Genomic DNA, 27,006 nt, shown 5'->3' with positions numbered 1-27,006 from the left:
AGGAAAGAAAGGAAAGAAAGGAAAGAAAGGAAAGAAAGGAAAGAAAGAAGGAAAGAAAGGAAAGAAAGAAAGGAAAGAAAGGAAAGAAAGAAAGGAAAGAAAGGAAAAAGGAAGGCCAGGCGCGGTGGCTCACGCCTGTAATCCCAGCACTTTGGGAGGCCGAGGCAGGTGGATCATGAGGTCAAGAGATCGAGACCATCCTGGTCAACATGGTGAAACCCTGTCTCTACTAAAAATACAAAACATTAGCTGGGCATGGTGGTGCGTGCCTGTAATCCCAGCTACTCAGGAGGTTGAGGCAGGAGAATTGCCTGAACCCAGGAGGCGGAGGTTGCGGTGAGCCGAGATCGCGCCATTGCACTCCAGCCTGGGTAACAAGAGTGAAACTCCATCTCAAAAAAAAAAGAGAGAGAGAGAGAGAGAGAAAGCAAGAAAGCAAGCAAGAAAGCAAGAAAGCAAGCAAGAAAGAAAGAGAGAGAGAGAGAAAGAAGAGAAAGAAAGAATCAGGTTTGCTGCATCTCCATTCAGTGTTCCTTCTTGATAAATGAATCCCGGCCTCATCAGCTCCATCAGCTCTCACTCTCACCACCTTTCCCAGGCTGGTTCCAGCCCCTCAGGCCTCTCAACGCTGCCTCTCTAAATGTCTTCTCCTTCCCCCAACACCTTCTCTCCTCCCCCTTGAAACCCACCCCTCCTCACCTTGTTGCAGCCACTTCTTATCATTTTTGAAAAGCTTATGTTTTCACAGCTGAACCATGGGCCATCACCGCTGTGCTCCTGGGCTTCCCCCAGTGGAGCTGGGATCAACTTTGAGGCATGTGGGGCAGAAGGTAATGGAGGAGAATCGCCCTCTTCCTGACAGTCTTCCTTCCTGACCTCCAGCCACCACTCCCTTCCCCTAGTCTTTCTCCCCATTCTCAGGCCTGCTCTGGTGTGCCAGATGGGCAGGAGGGCAGAGGGCAAGCAGTGCCCCAACACTAGAAGATGGCTTTGCACTCACGGCTGAGGTGCCCCGACAGCTGCCCTCTGCAGGCGCAGGTGCGCTCATGGTCCTGATCCATCCTCTCCCTCTCTGACTGTTCCTTTTCCATCTTCTGTTCTGGCTCTTTTTCTTGGGCTTCCTCAGGGACTTGCCATCACTTTTTTTTTTTTTTTTTTTTTGACAGGGCCTCACTTGGTTGTCCAGACTGGAGCACAGTGTCACTATCAAGTCTCGACTTGCCGGGCTCAGGTGATCCTCCCATCTCAGCCTCCCAAGAAGCTGGGACTACAGGCATGCATCACCACCATGCCTGGCTAATTTTTTTGTTGTTGCTGTAAAGACAGAGTCTCCTTATGTTGCCTAGGCTGGTCTCGAACACCTGGGCTTAAGCAATCCTCTTTCCTCAGCCTCCCAAAGTGTTGGGATTATAGGCGTGAGCCACCACGCCCGGCCATTTCTTTTTCTCTTCTGTCTTTGCTCGCAGACTTATCCGGCTGTCATTTCAAATGGCAATTCTAAGTAGATGGCACCAATACGACCTTTATCCCCCAGCTTCCTCAAACTCCAGGTCTGCATTTCAGCAGCTCACATTCCATCATCCAAATCAAACTCTCCTTCCTCCTCCACATTTCTCAAACAACGGCCACCACCTTTTGACTCCTGACATCATCCCGTTACCATGGTTTCTCAGATCTTTACCATCCCCCTGCAATTACAGTCACATTTCTGGTTGAAAACTCAACATGCCCCATGAATTCGAAGTCCCTGTGGATTCAAGTAAAACGGATCACCAGGACTAGTCTTCAAAATCAATGGCCGCCATTCTGTGCAGGAATCCATTGCCAGGCGGAATGTTTGGGCCTTCCTGTGCTCTGGGTTCTAGAGTCTAACGGGAAAGGCAGGCTTTTATAGACTGTCTGACATTTGCTGAAGATTGGGAGCTCCTCAGGGAATGACTCAGCCCTCCTTGGGCAAAAAGGATAATAAATCAGACAAAATCAGAATCATAGAGGGTCGCTAACTCTATGCTAAATGACCCTACAGGAAGGGTTTCTATGTTCATAATCCTGAGACAACAGCTACTTTGTGCAGTGACAGCAATTAATGGATGTTTGAATTAGAGAGAGAAAGAGAGAGAGAGAGATAGGGTAGGGGCTAAGGTAAGGGTCAAGGGCAGGAGGACACGTGTGAAAAGTTGGAAGCCATCCTGCTCCCTACAAGGACAAACGTATGCTGACACCATTCTCATCTTCAGCCTCTCTTGCTACCGGGAACACCTGACCTCTCACTTCTTCACCCTCCACCTTCCAACCCAGGACCACAACCCTTGTAGCCAAGGCCCTCATGGCAGCACCTGCTGAACCCCGGACTGGTTCTAGAACATGGAATGAGGCAAGTAAAGAACCTTCCTTGGAAGGGAAAATACTGAGTCCTGTCCTGTTCTTCTGAAAACAGAACGCTCCTGCCACTCTGCCCTGCCCCTCCCAGGATCAGGGTACCGGGGTTCCAGCCCCAGTTCTCATTGACCAGCTACAGCACTTAGTACAAGATAAAAAACGCTTTTTGTGTCCTGGTTTCTTCATCTGAAAACAAAACTTGTAAAATGTACTCTGCCCACTGTACAGGATTGCTGTGACGATCATACCGTGCTTGTGTGAAATTCACTGTTGACACATCACTCTCATTACATTATCGATTTGGATCTTTACAAATCACCCCGTCAGACAGGTGAGGAAAGCATTTTGCTATTTTTTTATGGATGAGGAAACCAATCCTCCCCAGGGAGGAAGGATGTGCCCAGCAGCACAGCTAACATGTGGCAGAGTTGGGATTCCACCAAGCCCCCTATGCACTGAGCCACAGGGTCCCAGCATGGCAAGAGGCTGGGTGACATAGCATGCTGCTATTATTAAGAAAAGCAGTATTTTTTTTTTCCAGGATGGCTATAGTTCAAATATTTGCCAGTGGATTATCACTGGTGAATTTGGATATCCCCAGATCTCCAATCCGTCATTGCATAAGTGGGTTATTTTGACCTGAGAAGTAGATGTGGAATCGTTGGCCTCAGGGCTGAAACGGAGAAGGTAGAGTTAGGTAAGGAAGAAGATGAGTCAGTGGGTGTCTCTGATACCACTGTTCACTGACGGCAATCACGCTTTCTGCTGCTACAGAGGACTACGGAATTGTAGGAAAGTTCATAAATTCTAACAATCCTGTTTTATGGGTGAGAAAACTTATGCCCAGAAAGATAACAAAGACATGCCCAACATTGCACAGCTCGTAAGCGTGCAGCCAGTTCCAGCCCCAGGTTTCCTAACTCTAAGTCCACGGCTCCCTCCATGCTGCCTGCATTTCAGGCTATTCTTCATCTCATCCTGCCTGGGGCTCATCCCTCCATTCATGTGTGCAACCGACAGTCAGCAGAGAGTGGCAATGGGGGTGATGTGCATAGTGGATCCTTTACCACAGATGTCCCCTGAATGAGGGGCAGTCCTCTTGGAGACTGAGGGTTCTGAAAACAGAACCCTCCCCCCACTCTGCCCTGTCACCTTCCAGAATCAGGGAACCTGGGTTCCAGCCCCAGTTCTCACCAACCGGCTACAGAACTTAGTACAAGATAACAAACCCTTGGTCAAATGCCAGGCCCAAGACGCAGCTTTGTCTCCATGATCCAGGATAATCCCTTGAATGTATGTGTTGGGCTTTGAGTTGGGGAAGAGGAAATATTACTCACGACTTGTCTCGCCTGCCGAGCCTTCTTGGGGGGCTTGCCTGTCTCCTTCTGGGGGACAGGGATTTTCCCCGGGTTCTCACTTGGGTCGGAGAGTGGGCACTTGCAGGTTTCAGGATCTGAAGGAGATGCGAGGAGTTAATCAACCTGGTTCCTAAAGGATCTCTACTCTCACATCTTCTTCCAGCACCACATCCCAGCCCCCAGCTCGATCATGATGCCGTGGTTTAGAAGGCATTGAGCGGGAAGACTTCTAAAACAAGGAGGCTGGAGACACACACATTCCTCCCTCGCCCTGTACTGTCAAGGAGTAAGGGCACCACTTCCAAGACGGATATACGGTTGGTCACATTGTGCCCCCTGTGTGGTGTGGAGAAAGGAACACAGCCCAGTGTCTCAGCCCCCGAGGCTGCATTTGTTTGCTTGGCAGTTCCTCTCCTCACAAAGACAAAGTCCCATCTACATTGCCCCCAAAACCAGCTTGTTCTTCTTCTGATGCTCCCATCCCACTAACAGAGTGGTTTTAACTGATCAGGAATCTCCACTCCAGGTCCTGCGGAGTGAAGATGACAAGTCCACAGTGCTAAACCCAGCTGAAGTCAGCATAATTCTTTTCTCTCAGTGACTGCACGAGCCCTAGAGGGACTTGAACAAGTGGGAATCACATCACTTTGGAGGTAAAACTGAGAGAGGGAAGGAGGGCCTATGAGTATAGTCTGTATAAAGCCAGCATATAAGGTTTTCCAGGTTTTAATACTGAAAATTTCATATCCTTGGGAGCCCGCAGTTCCAGGCAAACTGGAACAATCGGTCACTCTATTATATAGGCAAAACAGAACAAACTAGAGCTTCAATAGAAAATGACTGACACTTTAGATCTGATTTCATAGAAGGAATTGCAGGACAATTTTTTTTTTTTTTTGAGACGGAGTTTCGCTCTTGTTACCCAGCCTGGAGTGCAATGGCGCGATCTCGGCTCACCGCAACCTCCGCCTCCTGGGTTCAGGCAATTCTCCTGCCTCAGCCTCCTGAGTAGCTGGGATTACAGGCACGTGCCACCATGCCCAGCTAATTTTTTTTTGTATTTTTAGTAGAGACGGGGTTTCACCATGTTGACCAGGATGGTCTCGATCTCTTGACCTCATGATCCACCCGCCTCGGCCTCCCAAAGTGCTGGGATTACAGGCTTGAGCCACCGCGCCCGGCTGCAGGACAATTTTAACTGTCACATCTAAATTGATTTTTTTTTTCAGTAGTAGCTGCAAAGAGAAACTTTAACCTCAAGAAATTTCTGATCATTCTAGAAAAATGAGGTTTGGAGCAAGAGACAGACAGAAAGGAATGGGAACAGAGCTCTCCTGCCTGGCTTCCTTGTCTTCCCAGCACCCACCTTCATTCTCATGTCTCTGGCGTATTTCTCCAGCTCCTTCCTTATGTCAGCCCTCAGCATCTTTGAGACGTTGAGGACCAGCTGCTTCCACTCAATGGGCTGGAAGCTATGAGGCTCATGGGGGACGTACAGCCCAATCTTGACCTTCTTGACTGTGTGAAGGTATTTCTTGTAGGAGTCCTCAAAGTCAAAGATGAGGTCACTCAGAGTCCGAAAGGTCAACGGCTTGTCCATCAGCTCAGCCCTTCGGCTCATGCCCAGTGAGCCATAGCGGCCATTGCAGTAAATCCCCAGCACAACATGGTGAAAGCAGTTTCCTGAGAAGTAGGTTTTAAAGCTGATGGGGAACCGCTCAATGGAAGGCTGTCCATTGGTTAAGTAGCTTAGGCAATCTGAGTCAAGGAAGAGAAAGGAGGCCTTGAAAATTCAGAGCCTGGACGCACAGGAAGGGAAGTGTCTCATAGGGGTCAGTGAGTCCATGCCCCTGCCTCTGAGCAGGCCCACATCTAACTTTTCCGGACTAATCCTTTCATAAAGGAGTCACTTGATATCTTTGACTATCTACTATATGCTGTATGCTCAAACCAAGTTAACATGAGACAAAAAGAAAAACTTGTCATTTTCTTCAGTAATTACAAACGTGCAAAACAAAACAATAACAAGACACTTTTTCCTCCACTCCTGGGGCTCACACAGGCTGTACTCCAGCCTGGAACAGCCTCACAACTGTCCCTTTCCCCTTCCGGGGTGTCGGGTGTCATGCCTCCCTGACCTTCCTCTTCCTAGCTTATTCTCGCTTCTCCCCTCCCACCCCCGCCAAGTCAATTGCTAAAGTCTTGGGACCCGGAGCAATTGGGAATGCAAAGAGTGGTGGCAAGGAAGTGTGGATGCAGGCAGGGGAGTGTAACCTGAGTTCTTCCAGGTAAGGGGGAGCAGCAGTGCCAAACCTGGGATCATCTTTCCAAAACACACAAGAACCCCCCCCACACACACCACATTTGGTGCCTGCCCATCCTGCATTGTAACTGTATCTTGTGAGGGCAAGGGTCAGGTCTCACATCCCGGCATTCCCTGGATACAGCACAGACTTGGTACACAGACAGCTTTGTTTAAAGCTTACAGAAAGAATTAACCTTAGACTGTGGATGCCCACTGCCTTACACTTACAAGGGCAGCACCTAATCCAGATGTCCCAAAGAGAAGGATGCTGACACAATCCATCCATGGCCATGACGACAGCCTTGTTCTCTGCCCTCGGCTTAATCACGGATGGCTCCACTCTCTAAAAATGTTTTGTACTTGCTTTCTCTTCACTTTATCATGTGAGATCGAATGGCGGTTAGGGAGTGAAATCACATCCTTCTGAGTCCTCTTACACAAATTCCTAGCTGCTTTCTGGGGCAAGTTCTCTGGGGCTGGAACAAGGGCATTCCTTAACTGCTTAAGTCAGTGTAACAAACACTTATCCTGAGTGTCAGCTGTGCCAGACAGCCTGCCAGGTAGGGCTGTGGAGCCAAAGATAAGAACACAGCCGTTCTCCAGCAGTCTGGTGGGAGACAGACTCAATGCACACAATGCAATCAGCATGGCAATTCCTCAAATGATTCAACAGGATTACCCTAGGACCCAGCAATTCCACTTCTGAGTGCATACTCAGAAGAATTGAAAGCAGTGACCCAACAGATATTTGTACATCCATGCTCTCAGCAGCATTATTAGCAATAGCCAAAAGGTGGAAACAACCCAAATATCCATCGATGGACAAATGGATGAGGAAAATGTAGTGTATACATGCAATAGAATTTAATCAGCCTCATAAGGGAAGGAAGTTCTGCAATGTGCAGGGTGAGCCTTGAAGACATGCTGAGTGAAATCAGCCAAATACAAAAGGACAAATACTGTATGATTCCACTCATCAGTACCTAGAGTAGCAAGTGCATGGAGACAGAAAGTAGAATGGTGGTGGGCAGGGGCTAGAGGGAGGAAATGGGGAGTACTCTTTCATGGGTATGGGGTTTCATTTCTAGGGAAGAATAGTGGTCTTTTTTTTTTTTTTTTTTTTTGAGACAGACTCTGTTGCCCAGGCTAGAGTGAAGTGGCATGATCTCGGCTCACTACAGCCTCTGCCTCTCGAGTTCAAGCAATTCTCCTGCCTCAGCTTCCTAAGTAGCTGGGATTACAGGTGCCCGACACCACACCTGGCTAATTTTTGTATTTTTAGTAAAGATGGGATTTCACAGTGTTGGCCAGGCTGGTCTCTAACTCCTGACCTCAGGCGATCTGCCCTCCTCAGCCTCCCAAACTGTTCAGATTACAGGCATGAGCCACCCTGCCTGACCGGAATGATGGTCATTTTGCAGAGCATTATGAATGTACTTAATGTCACTGAACTGTGCATTTAAAAATAGTTAAAATGGTAAATTATATTATAAATACTTTACCACAATAAAAACCAAAACACAATGTGATGTGTGCTATAAGAAAGGCAAGCCCAGCTATCTCTGGGTGGACAGAGGAGGGGCCTCACAGGGTAATACTGGAATTTGTCTTACAGGAGAAGTAGAGTCAGCCAGGTGGAGAAGTGGGGAGGAGACAAGAGAGAGCACCAGTCCCTCATGTCACGAGTCACTGATCTCGAGGATTTGTCCCATCATAACGTTGATTGGTAAAGCCTTGGGACCTGGAGCAATTGTGAAGGGAGAGGGAGGTGGCAAGGTAGTATAGACGCCAGCAGGGGAGTAACCTGAGCTTTTCCAGGGAAGCGGAGTGGCAGCGCCAAGCCAGGGATCATCTTTCCAGCATCCAGCTCCCAGGGCTATTCCTCATCTGCCTCTCACCCTGAACCTGTTACTTCAATAAACCATAGTGCTTTAGTATCACAAGCAAGCCCCACCATGGCCAGTGAGGCCCCCCAAAATACCTGCCATCTTTCACAAGATAATTTGGATGCAAAGATCTACCTCTCTGGCATGCATGTAAAAGCATGGGCATGCCCTCAAACAAAATAAAAAGAAGTGACTCAGCACTAATGAATCCTGAACTCTGGGCTAAAGTTAAAAAAGAGAAAGCCAGGAAGGACAGGCCGATGGACACAGGCATCAATGCAGCTAAGCCAACCCGTTTCAAAGTTGTGGAGCCAAGACCTGCAGAAGGCCTGTGGGAGACACAGATGGATGACCCCGTTCGTATCCTTCACTAGCCCCGAGTAGAAAGCAGGACCCAGGGATGCTGACCAGAGCAAAGGGAAAAGACAAAGATGCTATAACTTTCAGAATCCAGGTCTGTTTGGGAGGCCGAGGGTGGCAGATCACCTGAGGTCAAGAGTTCGAGATTGGCCTGGCCAACATGGTGAAACCTCATCTGTACTAAAAATACAAAAAATTAGCCAGGTGTGGTGGTGAACGCTTGTAATCCCAACTACTCCGGAGGCTGAGGCAGGAGAATCACTGGAATCCAGGAGGCAGAGATTGCAGTGAGCTGAAATCATGTGACTGCACTCCAGCCTGGATTACGGAACCAGACTCTGTCTCAAAAAAAGGAATTCGGGTCTGTGTTTCCTGTCTGTGTGCAAGAGTCAAATTTCCCTCAGTTCAGCAGTGTGAACTAAGGCTCTCCATCTTTCCCACACTTTTCTGAAATGTCAGATGAATAAGAACAAAGGAAACCACGCTCACGGTCTCTGATTTGGACAGGCTCACGGGCTGCTCCGGGGTCCCACCCCACAATTCCAAAAGGTTGTAGGTGATTCCAATGGCATAGATGCTAGGATGTATAAAATTGTGCAGGGATGAAACTATTGTGTAAGGGAGGTGGTCATTTCGATGACCTAAAAACAGAAGTACTCAGACACCCCTCAACAAAGAGTCTGAAGTTAACTTGTCCACCCCGTGAAGGGCCTGGGCTTGTGTTCTCCTTCATTGATCTCTTCCACCAGCAATTCCCCAGCCAATCATCTGCCCCCATTAAACTTGCAAGAGGCTTCGCTGAACAGCTGTGGCTGACTCCCACCACTAAAGAGTTGGGGCCCTGAGCCATCTGCTGCCCCAACCCCCATTCCCAGCCTCCTGCTGGGTTCCCCAAGCACACGTTTCATCTCCTTTGTGGGAAACAGGGAGGAGGATGACAGGAGGGTTGGAAAGGGGCCTCAGTAAGGTTCAAGTTTCCATTTTTAAAATGTCAGCCAAGGCACCTGTGGTCAATCTTGTTTCAGATCAGGCCTGCAAGTGTTCCCCAGACTCCAGAGTGGCACAGAGATTCCCCTTCCCACAAAAATCTCCAGGAGACCCAGAAAACAGACTAGATCAATCCTCCTGTCCCCAGTATGATTCTGAACCACACGTCCTTCCACTGGCCTCTCCATCTCCTTTCTCTTCTGGTTTTCCTTCTAACTCTCTGACCTTCCTTCTCAAGTCTCTTTCTTGACCTCTTTGTACCCAACTAGACCAAAAAATATTGATTTCATCTTTGATCTTTTTCCCTTCTCACTTCTTGAACAGTAAGCATAACCCCCTAATCACAGCTCCTAAATTCACATTTCCAGTGCAGATTCCCCTGTGAGCTCCACACTGTAGATACATCATCCCGATATCCCAAAAAGCACCTCAAATTTAATATGTCCAAATCTGAGCTCATCTCACCCTAAGTCTGATCCTCCCCTTGAGGTCCTTCCCTTGGACTGTGGCATTATCACACAAGCCAGCAATGTGGAGTCACTGCCTTTCTCCAATAACTCCTCCCATCTAAGCAGTCCCCAAGTGGTGGTGATGACAGACGCCACCGTCCCTTCCCTCCTTCACTGCCACTGTCTTAGTCCAGGTCTGCATTGACACAGCTCACTTCTCTGCCACTGTCATTCCTCCGGCTTATCCTGCAGTCTATTGCCCAACTGAGAAACCTAAAGTCGTTGACTCCTTCCTCAACTCCTGCATCTAGTTGGCCTGCAAGTCCTATAAATTCTATCTCCTTGATCGCTCTTAAAACAATTCTCTGAAATCCGCTCCCATGCCCAGGGCCATGAGTCTAGTGTCACCATTCCCTCATGTAACAGCTCCCAATGGGCTTTGCTGATCCAGCCCAGCCTTCCCCACTCTGTCCTTCAGCCTGTCCTTTGGAGAACCACCTCTCTAGAGCACATACCTGAGCACGCCACACCTCTGCTTCAGAGCTTTCATCTGGGTTGCCCATTGCCTTTTGGAAAAAAGTCATTTCTCAGCACAGCACTCAAGGACCTAACTAGTCTTGCCTGGAACCACCCCTCAAGCTCCTGTATGGCAGTGTTTCCTTTTCCACTGTCCCTTCCAGCCATTCATCCCATAGGACTTGGGAGTGTCTTTGCTCTTCTATCTGATCACGTTCAATTGCCATCACCACCAATATGCTGATGCCATCACAGTTTCCCTGAACCATATTCCTCTCAGGCTGAAGAGCCAGGAGTTTGGCGGAAAATGGAACAGAAAGTGTGGAGAAGCTAGACCCTTGTCTTAGCTGTAGGTTCTGTCAAGTCAGGATACACCACCACTGCTTGGGCTCCTCCACACGCCACTCTTAGAATTTTCCCTTGCAGACTGGGCACGATGGCTCCTGCCTGTAATCTCAGCACTTTGGGAGGCTCAGGCGGGCAGATCGCTTGAGCTCAGGAGTTTGAGACCAGCCTGGACAACATGGTGAAACCCCGTCTCTACCAAAAATACAAAACAAAACAAAAAAATTAGCCAGGCATGGGGGCATGCGCCTGTAGTCCCAGCTACTCAGGAGGTTGAGGTCAGAGGATCACTTGATCCTGGGAGGCAGGGGTTGCAGCGAGCTGAGATCATGTCACTGAATTTTCAAAGAATTTCCCTGGAGATGGGTTTGGATACCAGCACTCTTGGCTCTGGTCGCATTTCCCCGTGAGTGTCTTTCCTGCTGCAATGTCATATTAATGCATAGAACAGCCACATACGCTCTCTCTAGTCCCTCCAAGTTAGAATTCTCTCAGTGAATCTGCAAGGTCACTGGCCTGACAGCTGGGCCTGATGGGTGCCGCAGCTCACAGGTTAAACTAATATTGGTCCAAGAAGCCAAGCATTGATTTGGTTCAATTCTACATGGTGAGAGTTAAAGACATGAACCAGCAGAGTTTGACACTTTCCTCAGAGGAGATAATGGGCATCATCTCTGTGAATTTACAAGGTGAAAGGCACAGCTGGCCCCATTGTGAAGCCACCATTTATGGAGTAAACTGAAGCATACATAACTTAAAGGATACATGCCCAGGATGACAGCTTCAAGGCATTTGATAGGCAAGGACTCTCGGGTCATTTCTTTTGCTGTTTCCATTAACCTGTAGGATAGAGCACAGCGGAGGATCTCAGAACCTATTTAATTATACACTCGGTCAGTCTGTCAATCCTTCAGCATGCCTATCCCCACACCAGGAACCACGCAGGACCACAGAGGGAAAAGGGAAAACTCACCTCACAGAAGGCACCAAAGCACAAGAGTTAATTCCTGGAGTTAGTGCCAGCATTCCATAGCACCCTCCTGCTGTAACACCAGGACAGGGGGCATTACCATAGAACAAATAGAGGAGGCCTCATGGAGCAGAGTTTACAAGCCTCCTCCATCCTGGGAGTTAGATTTCACCACTGAACTCAGCTGTCAGAGTGGCCCGGTCCTCAGTCCCACCTCTAACCTAGCCCTGGGGCACCCTCCACCTCCACCCCTGACAGACTAGGATATCTGAGCCCTGGGCTACCGGAATAGAGGTTGGGAGAGGGAGCTGGCGGCTTGAGGGTAGGAGAGAGATATCTGGCCACAGATCATGCACCACTTACCCACTCAGCGGTCTCATTTTCCTAATTTCAAAGAACTGGGTCCCTGTGTGATTGTATCTGTGTGAAGTATGTAAAGGGAAAGTGACAGAAAACTCCAAGGTCCCAGTAATGCAGCAGAGAAAGCTATGCATTCTGATTTCTCAATGAGATAAGGATGTGAGGGCTTTTCAGAAGTCACCAGCACCTGGAAGGTAACCAGTAGCCTCTAACTCCTCACTATCCTGCCCTGCAAATCCAATTTCTAACTTAGGCTGCAAAGTACCACGGTCCTTTATAATAGCTCTTTTCAATTTGCTCTGTATTCTGGGTAGTTGAATATTTGTCTTAATTCACCTACTAGACTACAAGCTCTTTGAAAGTTGGTACTATTCTTTTAAAAAAAAAAATTTTTTTAAAACATGGTCTTGCTAGGTTGCCCAGGCTGGTCTTGAACTCCTGCGCTCAAGTGATTTTCCTGCCTCAGCCTCCCAAGTAGCTGGGACCTCAGGCATGCACCACCATACCTAGCTGGAACTATTTTTTTATTATCTTTAATATCACCCATAAAACCTGGCAGAAGGCCAGGCGCAGTGACTCATGCCTGTAATCCCAGCACTTTGGGAGGCTGAGGTGGGTGGATCACCTGAGGTCAGGAGTTCGATACCAGCCTAGCCAACATGGTGAAACCCAACCTCTACTAAAAATACTAAAATTAGCCAGGTGTAGTAGCACGGGCCTATAATCCCAGCTACTCAGAAGAGTGAGGCAGGAGAATCACTTCAACCCAGGAGGCGGAGGTTGCAGTGAGCCGAGATCATGCCACTGCACTCCAGCCTGGGCAACAGAGCAAGACTCTGTCTCAAAAAAATAAAAAAATAAATAAATAAATAAAACCTCCTAGCAGAAACCCAGCATATGCAGGTTTAGCAAATATTATTAAATGAATGAGGAATACATGAATGGATGGATATATGGATGGATGGAAAGGTGGATGGATGAATGAGTGTATGGATGGATGGAAAAGTGGATGGATGAATGAGTGGATGGATGGAATGGAAGGATGGGTGGAGATGGATGGAAGCAAGGATGAAAGGGTGGATGGATAGCAGTAGGGTTTTTCAGTAGCGCACAGACTCTGCAGCAGGTCTTACTGTGGAGATGCCACTTCTTTTTCAAGCCTGTGCTGGCACTTGGCATTGATTACTAAATCTGAGAAGCTGCACCATTATTCACTATCTGGGATTTAGCTGACTACCCAGAGGTCTCAGGGACTGGCAAGCTTGCCCCAAGTCGTTCTGAAGGAGGTGAGATGTTCACTGACGCGGTGCTCTCTGACTGGGTTTTGACTTTTCTGAGCCTAATGAGAAGTTGCTTTGTAGGGTTTGCTTTTCTCCTCGAACAAAATCCTATAGGAAAAGTGCACATTGGGAACGTGCTAATGAAGCCTCAACTTCTATACCCAGAGCTGCTGTAGGCCAGGTGAGTGTGGGAGAGTCAATGGGTGCCCCACAGTGACAGCGGCGCCTAGAGGCACCTCGCACTCTCCTGAGAAGGGCTGGGATTCCTCTCCTGGTGCAGCCGTGCTTGGTCATGGAAAACTCCCTGGAGAGCTCAGTATAAGCAGATTCTGGGCTCCAGCCCGGGAGAGCCTGATTTCAGGCCATCATTCATAACCCCGGTTGCCACTCAGAGTCACCTCACCTCAGATGACTGAACTGGAAGCTCCAGGGTGAGGGCTGGGGGGCCTCCCAAGATCAAGGTTTGAGAGTTACTGATCTGGGCCATAAGAGTAACAACTAACCACGCAGGCTTGCCCAGTTTTTAAAACATGCAACATACAAAATCCTAGAAGGAAAAGAGAAAAACGAAGGGCTAAATATTCTTATTGTGAAGTGCTTTCTTTACCTCACCAAACATTGTATTCAAGCAAAGAGGTTCCTGGTACATGAAGTGGAATTCAATGGGCAAAAATTCAGTTCTATGCCCAACTTTCCTTCACTTGCATACCTCATTAATAAATCTAGTATATCAAGTGAGACAAACACATAACAAAATAATAAAAAAAAATTGTACCTGAAAATCTTTTTTCAGCTCCTTAATCATTGAGCCCCTGAAAGTGGGCTGGGGAGAGGTCTGCTCTACACACGCCCTGAGGGGAGAGCTCACTAAGCCCAAGTTTGCTGAGTTTGCTGTTAGAAGGCTTCTCCCCCATCCAGCATGCCAGCACGCCAGCACGCCAGCACTCCTGTTGGTTTTTGCTCGAGGATGTCTGAGGGGAAGGCAGGAGCTGTCCTTTCCTATCCCCACTGCCAGCTGAGCACATCCACAGTCAGGACTGACGCCAAGCAGTCCCCATCCCCTGCCACCTGTCACTGTGTCCAGGACAAAGCAGTAGGGAGTCCCAAGGAACTAAATAAAAGCCAGGTCAGAAGGTAGAAGAGTTGATGCCCTGCCTTCCTCATGCAATGGCTCCAGGGGGCAGGTGGCCGGGAGCATGTCACCACAGCCTGCTTGTGCTTCCCTTCTGTGGTCCTCTCTGCAGTCACTGATGCTGTCGGTCACTGACCTTTGCAGTCATAATGGGTCAGAGAAGAGAAAAATGGAAAAGCAGATCCTTCAGGGCAACCGTGAAAATGTGGCTGAGAATGTGCTGTCAGGTTTACAGCAGTGTGAGCAAATGATATGTAAAGCACATGCAAATTTGCCCCTATCAATGCTTTCCCAGCCAGGCTAATTCTCTTAGCTCTCAGCCAGATGATCCTCATGAAGACCATGTCTTAGATAGAAGTGGGGAGACTTAAAGCCTATAATCAGTTGACTTTAAGTTAAAAAAAAATTGAGGAGGCATTCTAATTGCTGTCACCTTCTGGAAGAGTCTATGAGGAGTCAGTCACATCCAGAAAGGGCCAGCTCTTGGGGTCCAGGTCTGCTCTGGCAAGAGCTTGTGCCTCAGGACCATGTGGAACGTCCCCATGCAGGTGCTAGAGTGAGGATCAGCACAAACACCAGATAGCCTTCCAAGCGCTAGGGCTGCCAGCCTCTGTCTTGGAGACTGGGGCTACCTCTTCCTTCTGATATTGCCTTAGGGTTTTACTGGGAAGATGCCATGTTGGGGAGTTGATGATCCGTGAAGTGAAAACAGAGAAGCCAGTCAAGTAATGTCCCTACCCAAATGAGCAGACATTGGTGTTTTCCGATCTAGTAACACCAAGCCCTGTGGAGGAGGTGCTAATGTTTTGTCCCAGCAGGGAAGACACAAAAATCCACCAGAAAGATTCTTACTATAACACAGAGCAGAGGGGCTTTCCTGGGACGTGTGGAGCATGTGTGCAGTGCCCTCTGAAATCCTTTCTGCTTCAGGGCTGGGTATGGACAGACAAACAGAAAGCCGGTCCACGTGCCTGGAACCTTGCAGAACAGGCTATGTGTTATACATTTACGGAGGAAGGACAGAGGTCCACAGAAGCTTGACCTCCTGGACAACGTACTGGGGTTCAGCTTCTCATCTGACTCCTCTCCATATAAAATACCAGAAGGGGCAGGTGGACCATCCACTCCTGCCCCTCTGTCCCTATAGTGTTGTTCGTGGGAGTTCTCAGAACTGATCTAATCCTGACTGCAAACACCTGCGGGTGTGGAGGAGCAACGTACCAAACCAGCTCATCTGAACTCACACTGCAGCCAGTGAGTTTCTTAGCTCTGCCTCAAGCTCAAGTTGGGGGAGAGGGCCCCCAATCCCAGAACCCCAAACAAGCAGCTCACCAGCCTGGCTCACCTGGGGAAACAAAGGCAGCACCAGGTGGGCCTACTGTAGATCATGAGCAGTCAGGCATGAGAGCAAAACAGAGAAAGAGAAAAGGAATGGAAGAGTAGGAGGGAAGAAGGTAACAGGCAGGGGAGGGCTGGGTGTGGGGCCTCAGGCCTGTAATCCCAGCACCTCGGAAGCTGAGGCGGGCCGATCTCTTGAGGTCAGTTCGAGACCAGCCTGACCAACACAGTGGAGACTCTGTCTCACTAAAAACACAAGAATTAGTCAGGTGTGGCAGCGGGCGCCTGTAACCCCAGCTACTCGGGAGGCTGAGGCAGGAGAAGTGCTTGTACCCAGGAGGTGGAGGTTGCAGTGGGTGGAGAGTATACCAACACACTCCAGCCTGGGTGACAGAGCAAGTCTTCATCTCAAAAAGAAAAAGAAGAAAGACAATGGAGGAGAACAGGATGAGGGGAACAAAGGTGACCAGGAGGAAGTGGAGAAAGAGGAGAAGATAGAAGGAAGAGGGGTGCTCAGGGGGAAAAGGACAGGGACAGGGAAGAGGAGGGAGAAAGAGAAGCCAGAGGGGCTCAAGGTGGACCAGCCTGCCCCACTGGATCACTGCAATGACATCATCCATGCACACTCTTTCTAGACTCCTACCTGGAGCATCCTCCACGCCTTGCCTCACCAACCTTAGAGAGCTTTTGATGACCAGCTGGGGACAGATCAGCCACCAGGCTTGCGATCACCATGCCCGTCCCCTGGCTGGGTGTGCTCACACCTTGGTTGGAAGGATACTGTAGTGTTTTCATGTAATTCTGGATCGCCTGGAGCCAGTCTGGGATCGTCATAGACAGCCTGTAGTTTGGGACCTGGGGTATTGAAGGCTGCAGAGAAATAGAGAAGAGGAAGTGTTTATTAAGGAGGTACTCTGGGGCCCAGCTTCTGGGGGCAGGCACAGGGCTGAAGCCACCAGAGAAAGAGGTGCTGCTGAGAGCTGATGGCAGCATGGTCACCCTGGCGTGGTCACCTGATTGAGCAGTGCCTCCTCCATGAGGTCTCCCGGGAACAGTGGATCCCTCATGGAAGTTCTCCCTTTTTGAGTTCCCTCTGAGTCATGGTGGTTCTCTATGGGCCTCTGGGTGCTGAGTGATCCAGACTTCTTCCCTGCAGGAGCCTAACGCCTCCTAGAGGGGAAGAACCACGTTCTATCAAGTCCCCCCACCGAGCCTGGCCCGGGATGGACACGAAAGCACTCCATCAATGACTGCATAACGCCTTTTGCTGCATGGCAAATGGTGATCCACTACAAGAGCTCTACTGCAGGGCAACATTTACACAGAATAGAAAGTGAATGGATGCCGGGCGCCGTGACCACGCCTGTAATCCCAGCTCTTTGGGAGGCTGAGGTGGGTGGATCACATGAGCCCAAGAGTTTGAGACCACCCTGGGCAACACGGTGAAAGCCGCTCTCTAAAATTAAAATACATACATACATAAAGTGAATGAATGGTGCCCCGGAGAATTACAACACGGCACCACGTGTGCCACATCAATACCACCCTCCCTGCAATGCCCAGTGTGTCCCTTTCCCGGAGTCCCGCCCCAGTGCAGCTCCTGTGACTCACAAGCCGTCTTACCACTCTCCCCCTCACGGCAGCTCTGGCAGCACCTTCACTTCCTAGTCTGCCCCTCAGTCAACACTCCCTGAATGTCTACAATCGAGCAGACAAAGTCCTAATCCCTGCCAGGAGGGGAAAGGACCAAAGGCAGGCAAGGACTGGAAAGGGGGAAGCAGGTCCTTCTTCTTGGGAATTTAGAGCTTTTTGAGATACCCACTCGGCTCTGAGCAGCCCTACCCTGACGACCAAGAGCAAGAACGGACAGGGACATCCGATCAAGTCACTGCTGAAGAGCCAGGCACGGTGCGGGGTTTTCTTGGTTGGTTTTGTTTTTTGCTTTATTTCCCCTATATGTTTCTGGGTCTCCTGACCTCTGTCTCTCTGGGGGTTGGGGTCCTTGGTGACAGAGAATCTCAGTCCACGTGGGTGGGGCTCTGGCTTTTGCTGCTACTGGGAAGGAGAAAAGAGACTCCTCTAAGCCAAGCCACTTAGGGAGAAGCAGAAAAGGCCTGAGGACGGGTGAGGCCCATCCACAGAGAAAACAGGGCAAGGGAGGCTCTGGGGATTTGGTGCTCCACTGATGGAAGGGGACGCTGCTGGGGAGACACGGGGATGGCCCTGGGCAGCCAGGCCAGGCAGCAGAGCCAGATGCTGCCTAAGGCCGTTCGTGGCTCTCTCCCCGGCTCTCCAGGCATGAGCCCAGTGTGAGGCTGAGGGCACGCTGCCCCCCGCGTGGGCATCAGGCTCCTTCCATACTTCCACCCCGCTGGCTGCATTTACTGCAAATACTCCTTGACATTCCGTTCCTCTCACTGCCTCATTTCTCTCTTGGCTTCGAAATGTCCTACTTCATAGCAACTGCCTCCTCCGCTGGAAGGAAACTCATCAGAATCACACTTCCTACATTACAGCCAAGGTGTTCGGTGTGTGTGTGAGCATGTGTGTGTGAATGTGTGTGTGCACATGCAGGCACAACTATTCTGCAAGCTACATTTTGTTTACAACATGTCAACCCGAATCACTCACATTTCTGTCTGAGAGAGTCATTTTGGGGGGCAAAGCACTCAATATTTGCTCCCGTGACTCACACACACGCGGGCGCACACACACACACACACGCACACACACAAAGTTAAAATGTAAAGTGTATCCTGTATTTCTGCCCTAACATATACTAGAAAGTGTTCCATGTAAAAAAAAAAAAAAGCATGCCAGAGATTTCGCAAAGTGAGGAGGAAAGGGGAGACGTGAACAAAACTGTCTTTGGCACCTCAGGAGAGAAAGCCCAGGAGCAGAGGCAGGGAGGAGGGGAATGGAATTCCAGTTTATTAAGACATACACAAGCCAGGCACGGTGGCTGCCTATGTCTTAATAAACTGCGTATGTTGTAATCCCAACACTTTGGGAGGTCAAGGTGGGCAAATTGCTTGAGCCCAGAAGTTGGAGACCAGCCTGGGCAACATGGCGAGACTCCATCACTACAAAAAAAAAAAACATTAACGGAGCATGGTGGCATGTGCCTGTAGTTTCAGCCAGTCAGGAGGCTGAGGTAGGAAGATGGCTTGGGTCCAGGAGCTCAAGGCTGCAGTGAGCCGTAAATGAGCCACTGCACTCCAGCTTGGGTAACAGAGCAAGAAGCTGTCTCCAAAAAAAAAAAAAAAAAAAAAAAACAGACATAAACATTTCTGCACAGAAAAGCTCAGTCTGAACCTCCTTAATAGAAAAGCTGGTAATCGTAGGAAAATGCCCGAGTTACCCCAGAGACCCCCAGAGGGGTATCCCCAGGCCAGAGCTTTGCTGCAGCCAGTGACTTGGTTAAAGAGTCTGCTGAGGGGGCTGAGCACCAAATTATTTCAACCCCCCTCAAGCCCAACACAGCCCACGAGAGCTGGATGGCAGGGTGGGAGCAGGGTGGGAGCGGGGTGGCAGCTGGTCCTCAGAATAGCAGCCCAGTGGCTTTTAAAAACAGCTGCATGGTTACCTCAGTCTGGCTGTGAGCAGAGTACAGGAGCTGTGGCCACACTTCCTCCCCACTGGGAGGACAAAAGTATACATTCCCCAAGTCCCAGCCAGGGGCAGGGGTGTGGGGAGAGGCCTGGAGACCGCAGAGGGAATGATGTCATAGGCTACAGATGGCTGTGAGGTCTGGGAGAGCTGGCTAGGCTCAGCTTGGGGGTTTCACTTCCAACCAGCGCCTCAGGCTGTCAACATTCCCACTGGCATGGACTGTAAACCAGGTGGGCTTCCTGGAGAAGGAAGATATTAGGAGACACATACAACGAGGTCCAAAGCCCTGCTCTGCCACCTACTAGCTGTGGGCCCTGGTCAAGCTGCATGACCTCTCTAAGCCTCTGTTTTCTTCCTGATAAAATGGGAATAGTATCACCTACTTCCAACCTTCCAAGCTGGTTGTAAGCGTTATATGACCTGATGCAAAAGTAGGCAGCTTGGGGCTTGGCACACGGTGCTCATTAAGTGTAAGCCGTGTAGGCCAGGCGACATGGCTCACGCCTGTAGTCCCAGCACTTTGGGAGGCCAAGGTGAGTGGATTGCTTGCAGTCAAGAGTTCGAGACCAGCCTGGCCAACACGGTGAAACCCCGGTTCTATTAAAAATACGAAAATTAGTTGGGCATGGTGGCGTGTGCCTATAATCCCAGCTACTCAGAAGGCTGAGGCAGGAGAATTGCTTGAACCTGGGAAGTGGAGGTTGCAGTGATTGAGCCACTGCACTCCAGCCTGGGTGACAGAGCAAGACTCTATCTCAAAAAAAAAAAGAAAAAGTGTAAGCTGTGTGATTATTCATCACCAATATATTGTCAGGGGTCCAGGTTGGGTAAGCCTGAATGACCCATACTTTTCTGGAACTGGAAAACAGAATCAGCTGCAGTAGAGTCCCTAGACATTCAACCTGGGAGCTTCAAATCATGAAGACACACTCTCACCTTGATGGAAGAGGATGAAAATGTTCACTTCTCCCTAGGGGTGCATTGGTGACAATGAGTTAATATCCTTAATTCGTGAAGAGTTCATACAAAGTGACAAGAAAACTCTTTAGGACTCAGTGAAAATAAAAATGGTCCCCAAAGGTGGAAGCCACCCAAGTGTCCATTGAAAAAAATGGTTTAAGTCTCTAATTATATAAGAAATGCAAATTAAAGCTACTGCAGAATGTCAGTTTTCACCTCTCCAATTAGCAAAAATGTGCTGAAATGCAGATACCCAATGCTGGTGAGGATGCTCTCCTACAGGACTGAGGCAAACATAAATTGGTGCAACCTTCTTAGCAAAAGCCCAGGGCACATTCCTTTCTTTCTGTTCGAGACTAGGGCCTGCAGAGTCCCTCCTCCTCCTATTTTCCTTCCAGATTTCATCAATTAGTGTACTACCTGAAACTCCAACGTTGATTTTCTGTAGCCCCTCCCCTCAAGGGTTTCACCACCTGTTGCCTACATCAGCCCCACAGCTGTGGCCACGCTGATGAAGGCAGAATCTAGAGGAAACAGATAGAAACCAACCTCTTCACACAGGCATTGCACCTGTGTTCTAGGGGTGGGGTCCCTAGAAAACTTGGGGGATAGGGGGCAGGAGGAGGGAGTGGAGTGGAGAAGGATCAAGAAGGTTCAAGAAGAAGAAGAATGAAACAAACCACAGGCAAGGCTCTTATGGGTAGCCTCTCTTCCACTCTGTTCTTGTCAAGCACAGTTGACCTGTCGGAAGACTTCAAGGGAAGTGATACGGATGCACACAGTTGTGTAACTGACATTGCCATGTGGGAGAGAAAGGAAAGGCCAGGAAAGGAGCCAGGGAGGCAGCAAGAACCCCAGGCACTAGGAATCTTTAACAAGAAATTCAAAACCTTTTGTCATCCCTACTCTGAAAACACTATGCAGGCATCAGGCAGAACAATCTTCTTTGACGACTTGGGAAGAGAAACACAAAACAGCACCCACGTGTCCAGGATGAGTCCCAGGCTCCTGCAACAGAGGTAGCCAGGAATCTGTGAATGGCCTGGGGCAGAGGTGCAGGATGGGCAGACAGACAGGAGGTTCTGAACCCAGGACTGGGGAGGGAAGACGCTGCCCACAAGAGCCAGCAGCAGGCAGGGATGGCCCTAGACTGCAGCCAGGTCTCCAGTACCAAACACTCACATGTCTTCACTCAGGTGAAGCTCAGGCCTCTAAATGTGAATTATTTTCCAATTGGGAATCAACAAGCGAATAAGGCGTACAAAGTGGGGTCTGCAAGAAACCAACTGCTGTTTCTTGCTGAACCCATCCTGGTTTTCTGCCCCAATGAGAGTCCAGTTCCAGGCTGTTAAGAAACAGGACGATTGTCCTAGAATTTCCCTAGAATGCCCACTGTTTTCTTATGGGCTGGCCACTCTCTCTGACCCTCCCTTCCCATCTGCTATGATCCTCCAACTGATTCTTGCTGTTTCCTTAAAGTCTCCCTGAAAAATCCTGCCTTTGACTTGGTCAACTGCTAACTTCAGATCCAACAACCAGCAGGGGCGAGGCCTGCAGTCACAAATTTAGAAGGAGGATCTCAAAGCAGGGAATCCCTGCAAGGTGGGGACATCTGGACCTTCAGGCAGAAGTTACCATGGCTGCTAAAGGAATGTCCTGTAGTCAAAGGCAGTGTCATTTCGTACCCCACACAGGCCCTTGAAAACCTTCCCCATCCCCTTCTTTTGCTTCTTCGTCTACATTCAGTGGCCAACAATGGTTAATCCCCCTGAAGCCCTCCAGCCTTTTACCACCACCACTACCCTGCCACCCTGCTTCTGTACAAATTCCTCAGTAAGATATTGATTTGGTTGATGGAGAAAAGGACTTGGCCCCAGAGGAAAGAGTCTGCCAAGCTGAGCACAGGAACAACCCTCTAATCCAAGAGGAGTGGTCCCTGGAAAAGGGAGCTTTTGAGGCTCTTCCATGTTAAGGCCTGGGCAGGGGTCAGGCCTTGGGGAATGTCGGGGCCAGGGGAGACACCAAGATGGGACTGGGGATAGAGGACCAACCATCAAGATGCAACGTGAGAGAAATGTTAAGTTCTTTATATTTAGGGCCAAAACGCTGACTGTCCACATTTGAGCTGGTGATCCCTGGCCTGGAAGCAGTTTTCGTGTGACCTTCTGGTTACTATGAAAAGTACAATATGATGTGGCCACGGTACAAAAAAGGGAACACTTAAGCACACAGCATTCAGCTGCAATAACGGAAATGTCAGGTCCAGGTCTTGGGAGGTAGCAGTCTGTGTTCTAAACCGCTCAGGCAGGATTTAGAACATTGTGTTTCACATGTTCTTGCGAATGACTAATGACAGACTAGGAATTGTCTCAGAAGGAGAAGAAGGGTGAGTTGGTCTGGGAACTATGACACATAAGAAAGGGCAAAAGGCCAAGTGCGGTGGCTCATGCCTGTAATCCCAGCACTTTGGGAAGCCAATGCAGGAGAATCACTTGAGCCTAGAAGTTCGAGACCAGTCTGGGCAACACAGTGAGACCTTGTCTCTACAAAAATTTGTTTTAAAGTTAGCCAGGTTGGGTGGTACATGTCTGTAGTTCCGGCTATACTCAGGAAGCTGAAGTGGGAGGATTGCTTGAACCTGAGAGGTTGAGAGTGCAGTGAACCATGATCACACACTGCACTCCAGCCTGGGTGACAGAGCAAGACCTTGTCTAAAAAAAAAAAAGGAAAGAAAAGAAAAGAAAAAAGAAAAGAAAGAAGGAAGGAAGGAAGGAAAGAAGGAAGGAAGGAAAGAAAGAAAGGGCAAAAGAGCTACCTATGGACAAACAAGGCTAAAGGAGGAAGCAGAAACAGAGGACAGAAAGTCACAGTCCTCATGGCTCATAGTCCAGCAGACCTCTAACATCATACAGATCAGCATCAGAGATCTGGAGACTCACGAGTCATAACATCATGAGATTTTAGAGTTGGAAAAAACTTATGAAATCTGGTCTATTCCCATGTTATAGGTGAGAAAACTAAGGGCAGAGATTTTACGTGAATGACCTCATTTAGGTGAGGCACAAGGCTAGATGTCATACAACCAAGATTGGGATTCAGTCCCTTGATGTTTACTCCAAATCCCTGAGAGCACTCTCTCGTAACATTCAAGGATGCTGTGCATAGCAAAGAAAGCTGAAAATGCTCTGCCCTGATTCAAAACAACAATCAGCGATGAAATGTGATTTGGGGGTGGCAGGCGGTGGCAAGAAGAATTTATGTTTGATCTAAGAGCTTCCTAACAGTCAACTCTGGCCCGGCCTAAGATCAGCTGCCCTGGGAAGCGGCAAGCCCCCCATTCCCAAGAGGTCTTCAGAAAGAGGAGGGGATTCTGTTGAAAGGTGGGGGACTGGTCTCTACCAATAGGAAAATTCCATGATTCCCACATAGAGAATGCACACCCGTCCCGTACACAGTGGGGGGAAGGACGAAAGCACAATGAGAGGCAGTGTTGGTGCTGGTGCTACTAAGAAAGACAGCATGGGGACAGTAGGAACAGGTGTTTTTTTCCCTTGTGGTCACTTTTCTTCCAAGCTTAAGGGCTCTCAGCTCCTCACTGGAGGAAACACTTTCAAGTCAGAACTGCAGACCAGGAGCAATGTTGTTCTCATGTTCAAGGAGAACTCAGCAAGGGTAATTATGGTTGACACTAGAGCAGGCAAGATTCTAGTTGGACATAATGAAGATCTCTTTGACCAGCCACATAATAAAACACTGTAACTGACAGCAGCAGGAAGTTTAGAGGCTCTGTCACTTCCCCAAGGACATACACAGTTTTCTGGCCTGAAGGCTCAGATGCTCAGCTGTCACCAGGCTGGGGACTCAACCAGATGGCCTTCCAGGTCTCAAGTCTGGGATTCCTAGATCTGCCCAGGAATCTTGTCAGCCGTACCAGTATCCCCAGGTTCCAGGGGAAACCATCCGCCAGCGATAACCCCGAGGCTTGGTGGCATTTCTTCAAACTTTGCATTTTGATGTTTCATATAATGTATCTACTCCCACCAGGGGACATCTCCCTGCCTCAGTAACAATATCCTTGGCCACCAAACCCAAATGGCTCACTGGCTTCTCTCCAAGGCAAAAAGAGAGTTTCACTCTTCAGCCTCTTTTTCTGTCCAGTGAGACTAATTCATCATGTCTACGGGAAAATCCCTTTTAAGTTTCAGCCAAAAGTCTTTCTTTTTTCTTGGAGCCCAAATAAGCTGGGAAGAGAGAGAGAGTTCACTGTTTTGCAAGTTTCAGAGGTGAAAGTCACTGTCATGAAAAAAGAAGAAAAAAATTGGCAAAAAGTCTGGAAATGATTCACACTGAGAAGTCTGACTGGTTGATTTCAAATTCATTCACAGCTTAATAAATCATTTGCTGGGGGAAGAGGGGAGCAGAAGAGGAGTAAGACACTCCAAAGAGAACATGCCAAGTGGGATCCCTGGGGTCTATGTATTCTTTGGAATCGCTGGTACCTGGTGGCTCTACCTTTTGCTGAAAGAGGATGTACCTGGGGTGAGTAAATAATAGAGTTTGGCTGGAGGTTCAAAGACATCTTGACACAACCCAATTACACAGTCCCAGGATAGCAAGCCCACCACCTCTCCTTTCCCCATTCTTTAGCCTTCCAAGGTAAACATCTCAATTAGAAAAGGGCTGGCAGGAAGGAATGAGGAGAGGACGGGAGTTTGTAGCAGGACGAGGAAAATGGAGATTGCTTCTATTTGCTATGTATAGACTGAAACGGTCCCATTGCTGCCCACCTACCCCCAGACCCCCAACCCCGCCCTGGAAGCCACTGACCTTTGCCAAGAAGGTGGCATTCCTGATGGCGCCCACCATTTCTCCCCCCTTGGGGTGCACCTTGGCCACGTGCATCCACATGCGCTCCCAGGTGTGGCTGTCGATGGGGAAGCCGCTCTTGTTAACGTGGAACAGCACTCCACCGTCTTTGTCCTCCTCCTCCGAGCCCCCGCTGGTGGCGAGGCTCACCGGCCGCGCGTGGCTGCTCCTGGACCGGGTGCCTTTGGCGCCTTTGGTGTGGGGGCAGCGGTGAGTGTCAGCCGCGGAGCCGGTCATGGTGGGGCCTGGGCGGGGAGCGAGGTGCTGGGGGCGCGCGGTGGCGGCTGCTGCGGGGGGCGTGTGCGCGCGGGCGCGGCGCAGGGATCAGCGCCCCGCAGGGGCGGCCTTCTCCATGCCTTTCGCTGCGGCAGGACGCGCCAAGAGGGAGCGGCGGCAGGAGCTCCTCCGAGGCTCCCTGCCTACCGGCGGTGCCTGAAATCAGCGGAGACACAGCTGACACCACGGCTAAGTGGACACCCAGAGGAACCGAGTAAGGGGCCCCAGAGTGTCTCCCCCGCGCTCCCCCATGCACGCTGACAGTCTCCCTGGGAATCGATAACGGGCTTCCAGCTCTGCAACTACCTAGAAAGGCAGCCCAAAACGTGCCACGAAGCTTCTTACACACCTAAACCCCCGGCGGGGGATGGGGATGGAGGGGGCGCAAGGAGCGCGGGGGATGCGGAGTGCATGGTGTGGGGAGAAGAAAGACAGCTCGTGTAGCGTGAAGGAGTTCCCGCAAGGCTCCACACATTCCTTGGTCCCCCAGATGTGGCCGATAGAGGAGCGGAGGCACGAACGTGCAGGCACGTGAGCGCCCAGGGCTGGCGCCAGGGCGCTGCAGCAGCCTCGGCTTGCAAGGCGGCCCGCTTTCTTCCAGGAAGCCCTCCCGGACCCGGAGGAGTTCTAGTGAAAAGAGCTCCACCCGCCCCCTTTTCCCCGAGTTCCAGCGCCTAGCACCGAGAGAGACTGGCTGCAGGCGGGCGGGGCGCGGGAAGGGCGCGCGGCAGCTCCGGGACCCTACCTCGGGACGGTCCGCTTCATGGCTGCAGAGCCTCTCCGGGCGGCGGGACAACGGGGGCTGCGGCTGAGGCTGCTGCTGCTGCTGGGCCTGGGGCTGGGGCTGGGGCTGCTGGGGTTTGCTGCGGCCGTCGCCTCATTCCATGTCCCATTCTCGAATGTTATCCTGTGACATATAACCGAGTCACCCGGGCAGCCGCCGATGTTCCGAATGCGTCCATTGGCCACCGCAACAAAGAGGGGCGGGTCCCGGGCTCGGGACTCTACAACCCTGAGCTCCGCGACGCTCTGATTGGCTCCGGGGGTTCCCTGGCGGGAGGGGACAGGAGTAGGGGGAGCAGGGCGGCCACGCGAAATCCGATCGCTGTCGCGTCCCGGGAGCCCCGCGGGCTGGAGCGTTTGGCCATGGGACTTAAGATTGAGTTTCCCCAGGGGTCGTGGCACTTCGAGGTTTGCAACTGTGGAAGCAAAGGAGACGCAAAAGCATCCGAGAAGTGACCAGGAGGAGCAGAGGGTTTGGCATCAGAACGTCATTCCCTGAGGGGCGCTGGACACACTCACCTGCCTCTACCGGGAATGATGACTGGTTCATCCTCTACCCGGGATGATGAGGGGCTGTTCCTACCTATGTGTGAAATTAATTTTTTTTAATCCCGCATTTTAAAATTCCTCAGAATTAACAAGTGGGTGCAGCTTTGGATCCTCTGATATTCATCATGGTTAATAAAATCCCTTTAAGTCCAAGCTGAGAGGAGACACTAAAACCCAGGAGGTCAGATGGGCCCTGACTGTTCTGCCACGCTGCTGCCGAGCGAGAGGAGGGATGGAGAGATGCTTGCTTCCTAGCCATGGTGAAGTGAGTGGCCTTCCCAACACTCGCTACTGA

General features: G+C 50.1%; 1 protein-coding gene across 3 annotated transcripts in view; it reads right to left on the bottom strand.

Annotated features, from left to right (window-relative positions):
- Nucleotides 1-26,341, bottom strand: part of VASH2 (vasohibin 2) — a 40,806-nt gene extending 14,465 nt beyond the window's left edge. The window contains exons 1-7 of one of the 3 annotated variants that reach the window (XM_032289194.1): nucleotides 26,125-26,339; nucleotides 25,065-25,535; nucleotides 16,447-16,535; nucleotides 11,919-11,975; nucleotides 11,351-11,425; nucleotides 5,104-5,485; nucleotides 3,717-3,832 (exon numbers count right to left, since the gene is read on the bottom strand). In XM_032289194.1, the coding sequence (XP_032145085.1) occupies nucleotides 3,717-3,832; nucleotides 5,104-5,485; nucleotides 11,351-11,425; nucleotides 11,919-11,975; nucleotides 16,447-16,535; nucleotides 25,065-25,340 (995 nt within the window). In that variant the 5' untranslated portion in view covers nucleotides 25,341-25,535; nucleotides 26,125-26,339. Of the gene's footprint in view, nucleotides 1-3,716; nucleotides 3,833-5,103; nucleotides 5,486-11,350; nucleotides 11,426-11,918; nucleotides 11,976-16,446; nucleotides 16,536-25,064; nucleotides 25,827-26,124 lie in introns of those variants that run through there. The other 2 variants (XM_032289195.1, XM_032289196.1) reach the window with 2 other exon arrangements.
- Nucleotides 26,342-27,006: the final 665 nt, after the last annotated feature.

Source organism: Sapajus apella, unplaced genomic scaffold (genome assembly GCF_009761245.1).
Source record: "Sapajus apella isolate SASKATOON/1434 unplaced genomic scaffold, GSC_monkey_1.0 scaffold22, whole genome shotgun sequence".
NCBI classification, from domain to species: Eukaryota; Metazoa; Chordata; class Mammalia; order Primates; family Cebidae; genus Sapajus; species Sapajus apella.
The sequence above is the reverse complement of the archived record's forward strand: the minus strand, read 5'-3'. Positions and strand labels throughout refer to the sequence as shown.